The sequence below is a fragment of the Aquarana catesbeiana genome, linkage group LG05, assembly GCF_042186555.1.
Source record: "Aquarana catesbeiana isolate 2022-GZ linkage group LG05, ASM4218655v1, whole genome shotgun sequence".
NCBI lineage: Eukaryota > Metazoa > Chordata > Amphibia > Anura > Ranidae > Aquarana > Aquarana catesbeiana.
The window spans coordinates 120,562,740-120,577,468 of NC_133328.1; the positions used below are offsets into that span (position 1 = coordinate 120,562,740).

Consider the following 14,729-nt stretch of genomic DNA (forward strand, 5'->3'; position numbering starts at 1 on the left):
CACCAACCAGGAGTGAAAGAAAGGTTTGTGTTATCATTCATAGTCTCTGAAAAACAGCCAAGAAATCATAAATTCTGCCAGGGTATGTAAACTAATGAGCACAACTGTAGATTAAGTAATTTTTTGGTAGTATCTTATTCCGTCTTTTTTTTAATTGGGGAAATTACATAAAAAGTTGTGGTATCTAACTATCTAATCTATCTAAAAAAAAAAAATCAATCCAGAGACAAAGTTTGGTGAATAGAATTTATGTCGGCCCAATTTTTTCTGATCCTCAAAGTAACATATCTTACAAAGCCAAATTCATTTCACAAATAATTTTTCATTCAATAACTTTACATTTGCTGATGAGACACAATCTAAAATATGTATGGACAGTACAAATAAAAATATAAACTGTAAAAGTATCTCATCACACAGGCTCCCTCCTTGAAATAAATAAGGCATTGGATTCAGCAATTAACAGCTACATGCACTTTTGAGGTATGCTATCAAGTCTTTCCTCTCCCCCTGCTTCTTGATCCCAGCAAAGATCATCTTTGTGCCAGGGATGTATTTTTTAGGGTTTTCCAAGTATTCCATCAGGGTGTCCTCATTCCAGGTAATACCTATAGGGAGGGGGAGAAGAGGTCAGACACATTTAACAAAACACAGCCAGCACTAGTCTATAATTTATGTAGCCTGAACAGACCTTCCAACTGATAATACATTGGCAGTTTTTGTCCCATGCTTACAGAATGCAAAAAATTCCCAGCAAAAGCAGGTCATTATACAACTTTATATGCATTTTATAAATGTAATCACTTCTGGACCGCCGCACGCAGATAAACATCCTAAATTTGAAGAGTGATATATTTTTGTTATGGCAGCAGGGAAGATGGCCTCCACCCATCTCCATACCACTGCAGGGCAGAAACTATGAAAAAAAAACAAAAAAAAAAAAAAACCCACCACCCAAAAAAAAACATCACTTCCTCCCATAGCTCTTAAAAAGGGCCATTTTTATTTTTTGCATTGTAGTGTAGATCTGAGGTCTTTTTGACCCCAGATCACATATTTAAGAGGTCCTGTCATGCTCCCCCCCCCCCCCCCCCCATTACAATGTTTACATTCCTTGTAATAGGAATAAAAATTGACAAAAAAAATAAAAAATTTAACGCACCCCGTTCAGCCCAGCTTGCGTGCAGAAGCAAACGCATAAGTGAGTAGCACCCGCATATGAAAGCGGTGTTCAAACCACAAATGTGAGTTATCGCTGCAATCGGTAGAGCAAGAGCAACAATTCTAGCCCTAGACCTCCTTTGTAACACAAAACATGCAACCTGTAGAATTTTTTTTTTTTTTTTTAAACGTCGCCTATGGAGATTTTTTATGAGTAAAAAAAAAGTTTGTCACCATTCCACGAGCGGGCACAATTTTGAAGCGTGACATGTTGGGTATCAATTTAGTCGGTGGAACATTATCTTTCACAATACAAGAAAAAAAAAAAATAAAAAAAAAAAAAAAAAAAAAAAATTGTGCTAACTTTACTGTTTTACTTTTTAATTCAAAAGATTTTTTTTTTTTTTTTTAATTTAAATACATTTTAAAGCCATGTTTAGTGTGAATGAGGGCTAAAACCTGGAAGCCGATTGCAAAATCTGGTGCAGCTCTGCATAGAAACCACTCCACAATTTAAGCAAAACAACCCGTGTGAAGTGTTTTGGGTTGACAGACCAGCAATAGTCAGACATCAGGTCATCTGACTGGCCCAGCAACAGCAGTTCCCCTATTTCTATCCTAAAGTTCCTTTTAGAGCCTCAGGCAAACTGGTAGAGCTACACAAGTAATGCTAGTGATAAGGACTCCATAGAAATTAGTGCTACAACTTACCTTTGTTTTTGTTTGCATCAGTATAAGAGAAGCCGGCGGCCTGACCAGTTTTGCGTCCAATCAAACCGTACAGGTTAGGCCCGACCTTATGTTTGCCTCCTTTTTCACAAGTATGGCACTGAGCGCACTTCTGGACAAAGATCTTCTTTCCTTTCTCTACGTCTCCCATGGCTATGATCTAAGGAAATGTAATATTTTGTAAGATTAAGTCTATGCAATGTGTAGGCACTGACTGAAGTAACACACACATTACAATCCAATTTTATTGGTCACCTTTAGATCTACCAACCTGTACATACTGCCAGTGTCTGCCTGACTGGACAGAGTGGACAGAATAGGCAAGTACTCATATTACATAGTTTTGGCACTTCTAAAAGGGGATTGTATAATCAGATTGTATTGTGTGTGGTGACCCTGAAGCTCACCATACACAAGCATTACAATCCAACCGTACAATGTTTAGATTTACCCACATAGTACAAGGACCTATCTGGATATATTAGGTGCAGGCAGTCCCCAGATTACAAACAAAACTGGTTTGTTCTAAAGTTGAATTTGTGTGCAAGTTGGAATGGGTACATTTTTTAAGTGCGACTCCAGCTAAATTTTTTTTTTTTTTTTTAAGTTTTTTTGGATAATCCCTGTAACATTTGTTTTGCTGTAAGTGCCCCTGTGCAGAAGATCTCACCTTTCTGTCCCTGTGACAATTGGGTTTTGAAATTTTTGGCTTGTTGTGGAAACAAGGAATGGTGATAAAGCTTCAGTGGAGACCCCTTTTTCCCCCCACGATAACTTACAGGAGTGAATTTCCCTTCCTAGGTGTAGAATTCCTCACTTCCTGTTGTCGCCCTCAGTTTGCAAGTAGGAGTCTTATGCAAGTTGACTGTTCATAACTTGGGAACTGCTTGGTGAATCAAAAAGTAGATTGTAATCATTATAGAGTTCAATCGAGCAGTGAGAAGTTGCCTTCTCACTGCCTGTCAAACAATTCTGAAAAGTGGAGCCAAGCATGCAGTGCTTTCAGAGCAGCAACAGTGACACTTGACCCGACACTTGTGAATGATCCCCAAGAAAACATTTATTGAGTTTAAGCGCAAGTAAACAGTTTGTCAAAACCCCAACAGGTAGGTCTTTATATACCAGGGAGACTCTAAGGCCCCTTTCACACACCTGGTTTGTTGTGACTTCCAGATTCCTGCTGCAGGAATGACCAGGTTATGCCAGTCAGCTGTCCCTAGAAACGTAGCCAATCAATCTGTGTGCTGTTGATCAGCAGCAGCCGCTGTTAGACTGCCATTTGTTTAAATAGGTTGAGCGGCAGAAGCTGATCATATAACCCGGTCATTCCTGCAGCAGGAAGCCGCAATAAACTGGCTGTGTGAAGGGGGCCTAAAGCCGGCCATAAATGGATCAAAAATCATCTGGCTCAGCAGGGACTTGATGAATTTTGATCAATTATAGGCACCTTGGTTGTAGACAATTCAATCCATCAACTTGTGTATAACCAGCCTGTCAGGTTTTTCCTCAAACGATTAGTACTACTGGTTATAAGCCGGTGTTCTGTCGAGAAGTGCCTGGTATGTACTGCGCATGCGCCATACAGAACAGCACAACAGCTGGTTTGCCGATCAGCTAGGCTGACGCAAGCAGGGCGCATGCGCACATCGTAGGAGGCATCTCTCGATGGAAGATACCATTTCACAGGCACAATTTAAACCTACACAAACAGCGGGGCAGACCGTAGTTCTTACATTGTGCATCGCTGCTGCTGGAGGGTGGCTAGTAGCTGTGATAACCAGCTGGTTTTGTCTGTGTTACAACCCACCCTTTCAGCCAGGCAAAACCCACCCTGCAACACACAAAACCGGACCATCAGCACACTGTAAAGCCGCCCCGCAACAGCGAGGCACAATGCGAGAACTTCGGTCCTCCCCCCCCACTGTTTGTATAGGTTTCAATTGTGGCCGTGAAATGATATCTCCCAACCAGAGATGCCTCCTACGATGTGCGCTTGCGCCCTGGTTATGTCACTCCAGCTGATTGGCAAATCAGCTTTAGTGCGGCTCCGTCCTGCACAGGCTCTATTCAATAGGGGGCACTTCGACAGACACCGGCAACACCAATCATTTTGCCGTCAGGGAAGGCTCCCGCCTGCAGAACACAACAGCATTCCACCATCAGCAATGACTGTGTTGATGGGGAAATAGTGATTTTCTTTCCTTCCACCCGTGATGGAAACAAGAAAACTGCATAATCTATGGGCTGCTTTACTCACCAGACATTAAATTTCCTTCAACCAACTGCCTGCCAGGCAAAAGTGGTTATATGATCAAGATCTAACCAGGTGTGTGTGTGTGTGTGTGTGTGTGTGTGTGTGTGTGTGTGTGTGTGTGTGTATGTGTATATATATATATATATATATATATATATATATATATATATATTCTGATTTTATTAAAGCATATCCACTATATAATATATTCCATGTATAATAGAAAATGTTAGAGATCAAATGCAAAATATTAAAAATTCTATAATTGACCTCTAACATTTTCTATTATACATGGGACATAAATATAATGTATGTACATAAGCTATCTCCTCCCTTCCTCTTAAGATGAACGAGGTGACCTATATAGAGCATGGCGGCCCTCCCCTCGTGACCTTCTCAGGGTCATCCGGTACAGGAGGTCGCCGGCCACTGCTGCCTATAGACTGCTTATAATAGGGTAAGCTGAAGGTAGAAGTCCATGGGAGACATAAAACCCACCCAGCTGATAGCAATGAATGAAGCGGAAGCCGGCATTGCTGTGATGATTGGAAGGAGTGGAGTTCCCGGCCCTACCACCAATCCTCATCCCCCCCTCCCCCATACACATCCGCTACACCCCGGGTAGGCGCACAGGGCCGGCTGCCCGCTCACACGATGGAAGCCTCGTCCATGGAGACATGTGCTGGCTCGATAGAAGCGGATACAACAAGGTCATACACCACAGGAGACAAGTCTCTGATAAGTAAAGCGATGACAGAGAGGAGTCTGTACGGAGGCGGACTCCCGGCCGCCATAACTTACCGCACTCTCAATGGACTTCCACCCGAACGATGTACACAGCGGCCAACGCGAACTCTCTTCTCCCAAGGACACGCTGCGCCAAGCCCTTTGTAACCGGTGTCCGTGCAACCAGGCTTACGTATGTCGTGCTACGCCCACACCGCCCCGCCCTCACCATCGCCATCTAGCCAATCCCTTCCACTCCTTTCTCTTTTTCATTGGTCCGCGCCTCAGTAACTAGCTAGGCTGACCAAACGTGAAGGAGGGGAAGTCGGCTTTCCAGGGAATTACGGAAGCCCGCAGGCGCAGACCAGTGACGTTAGCAAGGGCAGAGAGGCGGGGTCTTTCTAAGAGTCAGCTGATGATAAGAATGTTACGTGAACGGAGATATTGCGCATGCGTACTGCGCTTATATCATTGAAAGTGTTGGCGTCGATGTAAAAATGACTCAGAGCACACGTGTGTCTAGGAAAGCCTTTTTTTTCAACCGGGGTGGCTTGGCAAAATGCCTAAAATAGCCCAACAATTAGAGTTGCAACCTCATCCCTTTAAATCCGAACACGTATGAATTACAGAGGTTCTGAGGCGAATTAAATGCAGATAAGGCAACAAGTGGGTTTAATTACCACCTTAATCAGCCACAGAACCTGTGTAATTAATATGCGTTCGGGTTTAAAGGGATGAGGTGGCAACTCTACCAACAATTATACATGCCAGTGGGTGGCTCAAGACTGCCTTTTAGTTACACAAAGCCACAGGTTTTTTATTGTGCAGCATTACAACCTAGGCACCGGAGTCCTAACAACCAGTGATGTCATCCCTGTTGATAAGAAGGGCGTTGATCGTCTGCACAGTATCCTTGTTTGCCCTTTCCTTGTCCCTCTCCGTCAACACTGAGGTCACATTAGCTAAGTGATAGAGAGAAACTGGGGGAGAGGAGAAACACAGGAATACTAGTCAGTACCAGTGTGCAAAAGTGTATTTGCTTTGTGTTCAATCTTAATTTTATTGGAAAATTATTATACAAATAGACAAATATGCATACATTAATGGCATAATCATACCAATTTACAAATACATTATACAAGCTTACATAACAAAAAAAAAACCACACACAACAAAACAAAATGGGGGAAATTATGGCAATACCTAAAGATCATGTTTTGAAAGAATATTATGTCTTGCTTTGGAAGAATATATCACCTCTAACGTTGGGTGTCCTACATGTGTGGATGTTGCCGCATTATGTAAAACGATTAGAATCGCTTTTTACATTTTAGAATGGGGTGCCTCGAGACTGCCCATAATTTTAACCACTTAAAGCGGAGTTCCACCCAAAAGTGGAACTTCCGCTTTAAAGTATCCTCACTCCCTGCCATGCCACATTTGGCATGTCATTTTTTTGGGAGGGAAGCGGGTACCTAGTTTTGACAGGTACCCAGCTCCCACTTCCGCCCGCGCCGCCTAAGCAACTCCTCCTCTCCCCTCCTTTCAATCTTCTGGAACACATCACAGGTCCAAGAAGATTGCCTGGCCATTCAGCACATGCATAGTTGCCAACAGTCCGATTTTCCCAGGACAATCCCGATTTTGGGACCCTCGTCCCGATTGGAGAGTGTCCCGAATCGGGATTTTCCATAAGGAAAATCGGGAATGTTTTTTTTTTTTTTTTTTTGGAGCAGCGGGCTCCAGCAAAATGGCGGCGGCCGCCGCCGCTCTCTCTTCCTCTAGTGTTCAGTGGAGAGGGGAAGGGGGCTCGATCCGTGCAGCCAATGAAGCGCCTTCTTTAGCTGCACGGCCCCTCCCCTCTCCACTGAAGCGAGCAGAAGACACGGCGTCGTCGCCGTGTCTTGGTGAAAGCTCCCAGCCCCGTACTGCGCAAGCGCTGCGCCTGCGCAGTACAGGGGGTCCTCCATTGCCGAGTGGAACTTTCTCGGCAGAACACCGGCCGCTCCTGCACTGAGCGGGGGCCGGGCTGCATTGAGGGGGGGCTGCACTAACTGGGGGGGCTGCACTAACTGAGGGGGGCTGCACTAATAGAGGGGGGCTGCACTGAGGGGGGGCTGCAATAATAGAGGGGGGTCTGCACTGAGGGGGGGTCTGCACTGATGGAGGGGGTCTGCACTGAGGGGGTCTATACAGACTCTGGCGGGGGCACCTGATGCAAGGACAAACTCTGCCGGGGGCACCTGATGCAAGGACAGACTCTGCCGGGGGCACCTGATGCAAGGACAGACTCTGCTGGTGGCAGGCGACGTGGCAGGTGACACGCTCAGGGATCCCACTGATTCGGCATTGCCGAGTGGAACTTTCTCGGCAGAACACCGGCCGCTCCTGCACTGAGCGGGGGCCGGGCTGCATTGAGGGGGGGCTGCACTAACTGAGGGGGGCTGCACTGAGGGGGGGGCTGCACTGAGGGGGGGGCTGCACTAACTGAGGGGGGGGCTGCACCGAGGGGGGTCTGCACGAATAGATGGGGTCTGCACTAATAGAGGGGGGCTGCACTAATAGAGGGGGGCTGCACTGAGGGGGTCTGCACTAATAGAGGGGGGGCTGCACTGAGGGGGGGCTGCAATAATAGAGGGGGGTCTGCACTGAGGGGGGGTCTGCACTGATGGAGGGGATCTGCACTGATGGAGGGGGTCTGCACTGAGGGGGTCTATACAGACTCTGGCGGGGGCACCTGATGCAAGGACAGACTCTGCTGGTGGCAGGCGACGTGGCAGGTGACACGCTCAGGGATCCCACTGATTCGGCATTATGGTGAGTTGAATGATTTAATTTTTATATTACAATGTAATAATAGAAATAATGCACTTCAATCATCCTGACACCATAACAACCATGGTGCCGGGATGATTGAAGCGTTAACACCAGGCGTTTGGAGTATCTTTATCTGCTGATTGTTAAACTTTCTAGAATACACATATTTCTATTGTGTAGGATCTGGGGCTGCTGTCCCGTCATTTCCCTCTCCCCCTTTCCTTCTCCCCCTTTCCCTCTCCATCCCTCATTCATCTCAGACTCTAACCACACCCTCTTGAGCCACGCCCATTTAAGCCACGTCCACTTTCACGTAAACCACGCCCACTTTTCCACAAAACCACACCCACTTTTCACTTAAGCCACACCCATTTTTCGCTGCTTCGTGCGCCGCACGTATCGATTTTCCCTAAGCCACGCCTACAAACGAATGCCCCGCCCCCTAATTATTGTACGGCTCTGCCTACAGCCAAAAAAGTGTCCCACATATTTTTTTTCAATGTTGGCAACTATGTCAGTGCGCACCCAGCTGTGAAGCCACACAGCTGGGTGCCCACACTTGCATTGCCGGTGCCATGGACAGGCGGGGAAGAGAACAGAGGCTTCAGGCGGCCGCATCGCTGGACCGTGGGACAGGTGAGTGTCTATTAAAAGTCAGCAGCTAATCTTTTTGTAGCTGCTGACTTTTAATAAACATGGGTCCAGCTGGAACTTCGCTTTAAGAACCGCCCCACGTACATATACTGCAGCAGGGCGGCCCTTAAGCGCAAAATCTCATGCCTGTACGTGATTTCTTCCATCGGCTCTGGGGCGCATGTGCTGCCGGAACTGCACTCCCGCTGTGATTGGACACAGCAGGAGCCAATCAGCAGGTCCAGTGGCTGCTATGGCTATCAGCCACCCATGATAGTTAGGGGCAATGACAGAACGGCGGTCTGCTTATGTAAGCAAGTCAGACCATGTTCTGTCAGACAGGAAGAGAGATTTGTGATTTCTGCTAATCAGGAACACAGATATGTCTCTTTCTTGAGTGAGCCCATCCCCCACACAGTAAGAAAGCACACCCAGGGAACACATTTAACCCTTTGACATACTTGCCAACTGTCCCGGACATTCCCGGGACTTGGGCCCAGTTCCCGAATTTCTGGTGTCCCGGGAAATGTCCCGAGAAATCCGGTTCCGCCGCCGCTAGAGGTCTGCGGCCGGCGGAGACAATGTCTCCGCCGGCCGCCATTTTGATGGAGTTCAGGAAGACGGCTGGGGGGGGCTAGACGGAGCTCCTGCGTCGCCGCCCCGCTCTGCCTCACCCCGCCTACCCCTCGCCCCTTTCCATATCAGACTGGCAGCGGGGCGGGGGGGGTAGGCGGGGTGAGGCGGAGTGGGGCCGAGGGTGGGCGGCGACGCAGGAGCTCCGTCTAGCCCCCCCTAGCCGTCTTCCTGTCTGATGTCTCCGCCGGCCGCCATTTTGATGGAGTTCAGGAAGACGGCTGGGGGGGGGCTAGACGGAGCTCCTGCGTCGCCGCCCCGCTCTGCCTCACCCCGCCTACCCCCCGCCCCTTTCCATATCAGACTGGCAGCGGGGCGGGGGGGGTAGGCGGGGTGAGGCGGAGCGGGGCCGAGGGTGGGCGGCGACGCAGGAGCTCCGTCTAGCCCCCCCTAGCCGTCTTCCTGTCTGATGTCTCCGCCGGCCGCCATTTTGATGGAGTTCAGGAAGACGGCTGGGGGGGGCTAGACGGAGCTCCTGCGTCGCCGCCCCGCTCTGCCTCACCCCGCCTACCCCCCGCCCCTTTCCATATCAGACTGGCAGCGGGGCGGGGTGAGGCGGAGCGGGGCCGAGGGTGGGCGGCGACGCAGGAGCTCCGTCTAGCCCCCCCTAGCCGTCTTCCTGTCTGATGCTAGCCATGCTGCGGACACGTGACTACCAGGACACCTCTGAGGTGGGGGGGGCGCACCGCTGTGGGACTCCTGATGTGAGGGGGGGCTCCTTTGGGGACACACACCTGATGAAAGGTGGGCTCCACTGGGGACACCTGATGTGAGGGGGGGCTCCACTGGGGACACCTAATGTGAGGGGGGGCTCTGCCGGGGACACCTGATGTGAAGGGGGGCTCTACCGGGGACACCTGATGTGAGGGGGGGCTCTACCGGGGACACCTGATGTGAGGGGGGGCTCTACCAGGGACACCTGATGTGAGAGGGGGCTCTGCCGGGGACACCTGATGTGAGGGGGAGCTCCGCCGGGGACACCTGATGTGAGGGGGGGCTCTGCCGGGGACACCTGATGTGAGGGGGAGCTCCGCCGGGGACACCTGATGTGAGGGGGGGCTCTGCCGGGGACACCTGATGTGAGGGGGAGCTCCGCCGGGGACACCTGATGTGAGGGGGGCTCCGCTGGGGACACCTGATGTGAGGGGGAGCTCCGCTGGGGACACCTGATGTGAGGGGGAGCTCCGCTGGGGACACCTGATGTGAGGGGGAGCTCCGCTGGGGACACCTGATGTGAGGGGGAGCTCCGCCGGGGACACCTGATGTAAGGGGGGCTCCGCTGGGGACTCCTGGTGTGAGGGGGGCTCCGCTGGGGACTCCTGGTGTGAGGGGGGCTCCGCCGGGGACTCCTGGTGTGAGGGGGGCTCCGCTGGGGACATCTGATGTAAGGGGGGCTCTGCTGGGGGCACCTGATGCAAGGACGGACTCTGCTGGGACATCTGACGCAAGGACGGACGGCTGGTGGCAGGCGAAGTGGCTAGTGACACGCTCAGGGATCCCACTGATTCTGCATTATGGTGAGTTGAATGATTTCATTTTATATTACAATGTAATAATAGAAATAATGCACTTCAATTATCCTGACACCATAACAACCATGGTGCCGGGATGATTGAAGTGCTAACACCAGGTGTTTGGAGTATCTTTATCAGCTGATTGTTAAACTTTCTAGAATACACATATTTTTATTGTGTAGGATCTGGGGCTGTTGTCCCGTCATTTTCCTCTCCCCCTCTCCCCCTCTAATCCCTCTAATCCCTCTTCCCCTCTAATCCCTCTCCCCCTCTAATCCCTCTCCCCTCTAATCCCTCTCCCCCTCTAATCCCTCTCCCCCTCTCTCCCTCTCCATCCCTCATTCATCTCAGACTCTAACCGCACCCTCTTGAGCCACGCCCATTTAAGCCACGCCCACTATATCACGTAAACCACAACCATTTTTCGCCGCGGCGTTGCCCTAAGCCACGCCTACAAATGAATGCCCCGCCCATAATTATTGTACGGCTCCGCCTACAGCCACAAAAGTGTCCCACATTTTTTTTTTACAATGTTGGCAACTATGCTTTGATTGCCCCTGATGTTAACCCCTTTGTTGCCAGTGTCATTTATACAGTATCAGTGCATTTTAGCACCGATCACTGTATTGGTGTCACTGGTCCTCAAAAAGTGTCACTTAGGGGGTTATTTACGAAAGGCAAATCCACTTTGCACCACAAGTGCAAACTACAAGTGCAAAGCACACTTGAAATTGCACTGAAAGTGCACTTGGAAGTGAAGTCGCTGTAAATCTGAGGGGTAGATCTGAAATGAGGGGAAGCTCTGCTGATTTTATTATCCAATCATGTGCAAGCTAAATTGCTGTTTTTTATTTTCCTTGCATGTCCCCCTTTCCCCCTTTCCCACTTTCAGTGCAATTTCAAGTGCACTTTGCACTTGTAGTTTGCACTTGTAGTGCAAAGTGGATTTGCCTTTAGTAAATAACCCCCTTAGTGTCAGATTTGTCTGCCGCAATGTCGCAATCCCACTAAAAATCGCTGATCGCCGCCATTACTAGTAAAAACAATAAAAAAAATAAAAAGTTCAGAAATGTATCCTATTGTTTGTAGATGCTATAACTTTTGCGCAAACTAAGCCATATACACTTATTAGGATTTTTTTTTACCAAAAATATGTAGCAGAATACAAATTGGCCTAAACTGATGAAGAAATTTGATTTTTAGATTTTTTTCATTGTACAAGTTTTATAGCAGAAAGTAAAAAATATAGTTTTTTTTTTCAAAATGGTCGCTCTTTTTTTGTTTATAAATCAAAAAATAAAAAACGCAGAGGTGATCAAACACTACCAAAAGAAAGCTCTATTTGTGGGAAAAAAAGGACATTAATTTTGTTTGGGTACAGTGTCGCACGACCGCACAATTGTCAGTTAAAGTAACGCAGTGTTGTATCGCAAAAATGGCCTGGTCAGGAAGGGGGTAAAACCTTCCGGGGTTGAAGTAGTTAAAAAAGGTTGAGAAACACTGCTCTAGGAGAAGTATGAATTTACATACTTTTTGATTGTAAGGGCTTGTTTTAAGCCACGTTTTCAGCACGCTTCCTTATTTTGACCTCTTGACCTGTGTACAACCACCCAATATATCATGTTTATATGCTGAGTGTGCACAAAGACTGAGCTAAGATATCTGCTCCCAGGGTAAAGATTGGCAGCCAATGTCTGATCATGTGACCACTGTGATCGTGGTCACATGATCCCAGATCCTTCCAGCATCCTGGGGATTCTGAAGTATTTAAAGAAACGCCATGACAGGCAGGAAACAGTTATAATGGTACTAATGGAAGCAAAACTTTCCTTTTCTTCAATGGTGGCTATCCTTTACCGGTGCTAGAATCTCCTCCTGGGTGCCGTTCTTCAACTGTCTTCACTGGCCAGCGCAGGATGAGGTCACTCCTGCACAGGAGGCCATCATCCAGGTACATAGGGACAGTGCCGGTGATGTTAGCTTAGCCATGCATGCACAGCTCAGTTTACATCGCCGGAGAAGACCGCAAGCAGGCAGGCAAGTGTATTTTATTGCTGAAGAGATAGCATGTCTCTTCTGCAGTAAAAAGCCTGCCTGCTCACTGTTTGTAACAGTGGAAGTATAGTTCTGCTTTAACCTGCAAAGGAAGCGGATGGGGGTGTTCATATGCTGCGGTCCCAATACTTTGTTTCACGGCCAAGGCAAAAATGATTGCTCCTTGTCTTATTTAGTGGGCAGTGGCACTGCTGAATGCGACCCATTCAAGTGAATGGGTAAAGCCGCAAATATCCCACAACCATGTGCAATGTATGTAAGGTTTATGGTTGTTAAAACGGGCAGCGTGACAATCTCATGCAATATAAAATACTCCATCGCATTTATTTTTCTCCTGGGAAGCTTCATAAAATATCCTCAATGCCCCTCAGTTTGCTGGTGATGCATAGCAGACTCAGCTGACTACTTGAACATGCTTTGGACATGCCCCTCTATACAGCTGTTTTGGGAACAGGTGCTTGATTGTATTTTTAGTATCACTACTATACGAGTCCCTCTTTCAGTTGACAGCTGTATTTTGGGACTGGTAGATGTTCTGGCAAATACTAGAGCCATAAGGACCCTACTTGGGCTCTTGTTTTATTCCAGAAAAGCAATAGTGATTCACTGGAAATCTTCTACTGCTCCCACTCTTACCTCATGGAAATTGTTAATAAATTCTGTGGTACCTTTATGCAAATCAACCTATATTTTTAGAGGATGCCCCAAAAAGTTTTCTAAAGTGTGGGACATCTGGATTGATTTGGCCATGGTGGCAGCCTAAGATGCATATTATGTTCTGTTGATCTCTTGAATCGTATTCCAAGGTGTGATACTGGTAGCTTGGTTTTATTTACTGTCCTTTGTTGAATCCCCCCACCCCCTCTCCTTCTGTTCCAATACTTTAAGATCCTAGTTGTAATGTGGATGGGACTACTATTTTGTATATTTACCCTGCTTCAAGTTGGTGCTCTAAGCAAGGTTAGTTCTGGTTGGGCGTTGTTTTTTTTTGTTTTTTTTTTTTGGTTTAGTACCAATAGTGTATTGATGGCAATGTGTTATGTTATTTTATTTTATATTTTGTATGATCCATGGAATGCCCAGATGGCTCTATTTTTGTATATTTCTATTCTTAAAATTAATAAATAGAAGTTACAAAAAAAAAAAAAAAAACTTTCTGTGTGTACACTAGTGGCAGATCTTAGAGACTTGGCATTGTACTTGCTCAATAACAGGATGGAGTTCAGTTAGTTGTTGCTTATGTCAGTTGAAACCTATGGCCAACTGAGCACAACTCGCATAACTATAGTTTCTTTAAACTAGAGTTACTGGTGCTGGCATTAGCCATAACTAGCATGCCTAGAGACTTCCAAACTGGATGCCTTAGAGCAGCCTTTTTCAACCATGGTGCTGTGGCACCCTGGTGTGCATTCTGGGTTCTTTGTGGTTGCCTTGGCAAAATGCCTAAAAATTGCCCCAATTTGCCAACAAGACAGGGAAAGGATCAAGTCTGTTTTTTTTGTTACACAGAGCTATCGTTTTTTATTGTGTAGGAATACAACCTTGGGCTCCATGCAGGCTAGCCGATGGCATCCTAACAACCGATGCATTATTGGTTGATAAGGAGGACATTTGGCACTTGCATCCTGGTTTGCCATCCTCTTGCTGCTTTGTGTCAGCACTGGGGTCATGTTAGCTGAGTGAGGTAGAGAAAGTGAGGTAGAATAGAAACACTGAAATTCTAGTCAGTACAAATGTGAAAATACACCTCTAATATTGAGTGTCCTACTTATGTGGATGCAGCTGCATGATGTAAAACTATATGTTTTGTTTTTTTACATGTTAGAATGGGGTGCCTTGTGATTGTGCAAAATTTTATTAGATGCCTTAAGTGGAAAAAAAAAGATTGGAAAAAGGCTGTCTTGGCAACGTTGGGACATTTACACATCAGCGTTGATGCACTCGCTCAATATCCACAGGAACGAACACAAGGGGTTGTGGATCAGCATCTGGAAGAATTTGAAGCCTTTTAACAGTTTGAGCTGTTAACCATGGATTTTATGACTGTGGTGGACATATCCTCTGGATATTATTATGCATTGGTATTTGTAGACTATTTTCCCAAGTTTGCCATTGTGGTCCCCACACAAGATCAAACAGCTACAGCCAAGCTCGTTTGGACACATGAATTACAGCCATATGGCTGTAAAAGTGGATACTGTCCAAAC

General features: G+C 47.3%; 1 protein-coding gene across 1 annotated transcript; it reads right to left on the reverse strand.

Moving 5' to 3' along the window:
* Positions 1-232: 232 nt before the first annotated feature.
* Positions 233-5,086, reverse strand: CYCS (cytochrome c, somatic). The gene is made up of 3 exons (XM_073630128.1): positions 4,946-5,086; positions 1,873-2,050; positions 233-608 (listed from the first exon to the last, which is right to left on the reverse strand). Exons 2-3 carry the CDS (start codon positions 2,039-2,041, stop codon positions 460-462), a joined length of 318 nt encoding a protein of 105 aa, XP_073486229.1. The 5' UTR covers positions 2,042-2,050; positions 4,946-5,086; the 3' UTR covers positions 233-459.
* Positions 5,087-14,729: the final 9,643 nt, after the last annotated feature.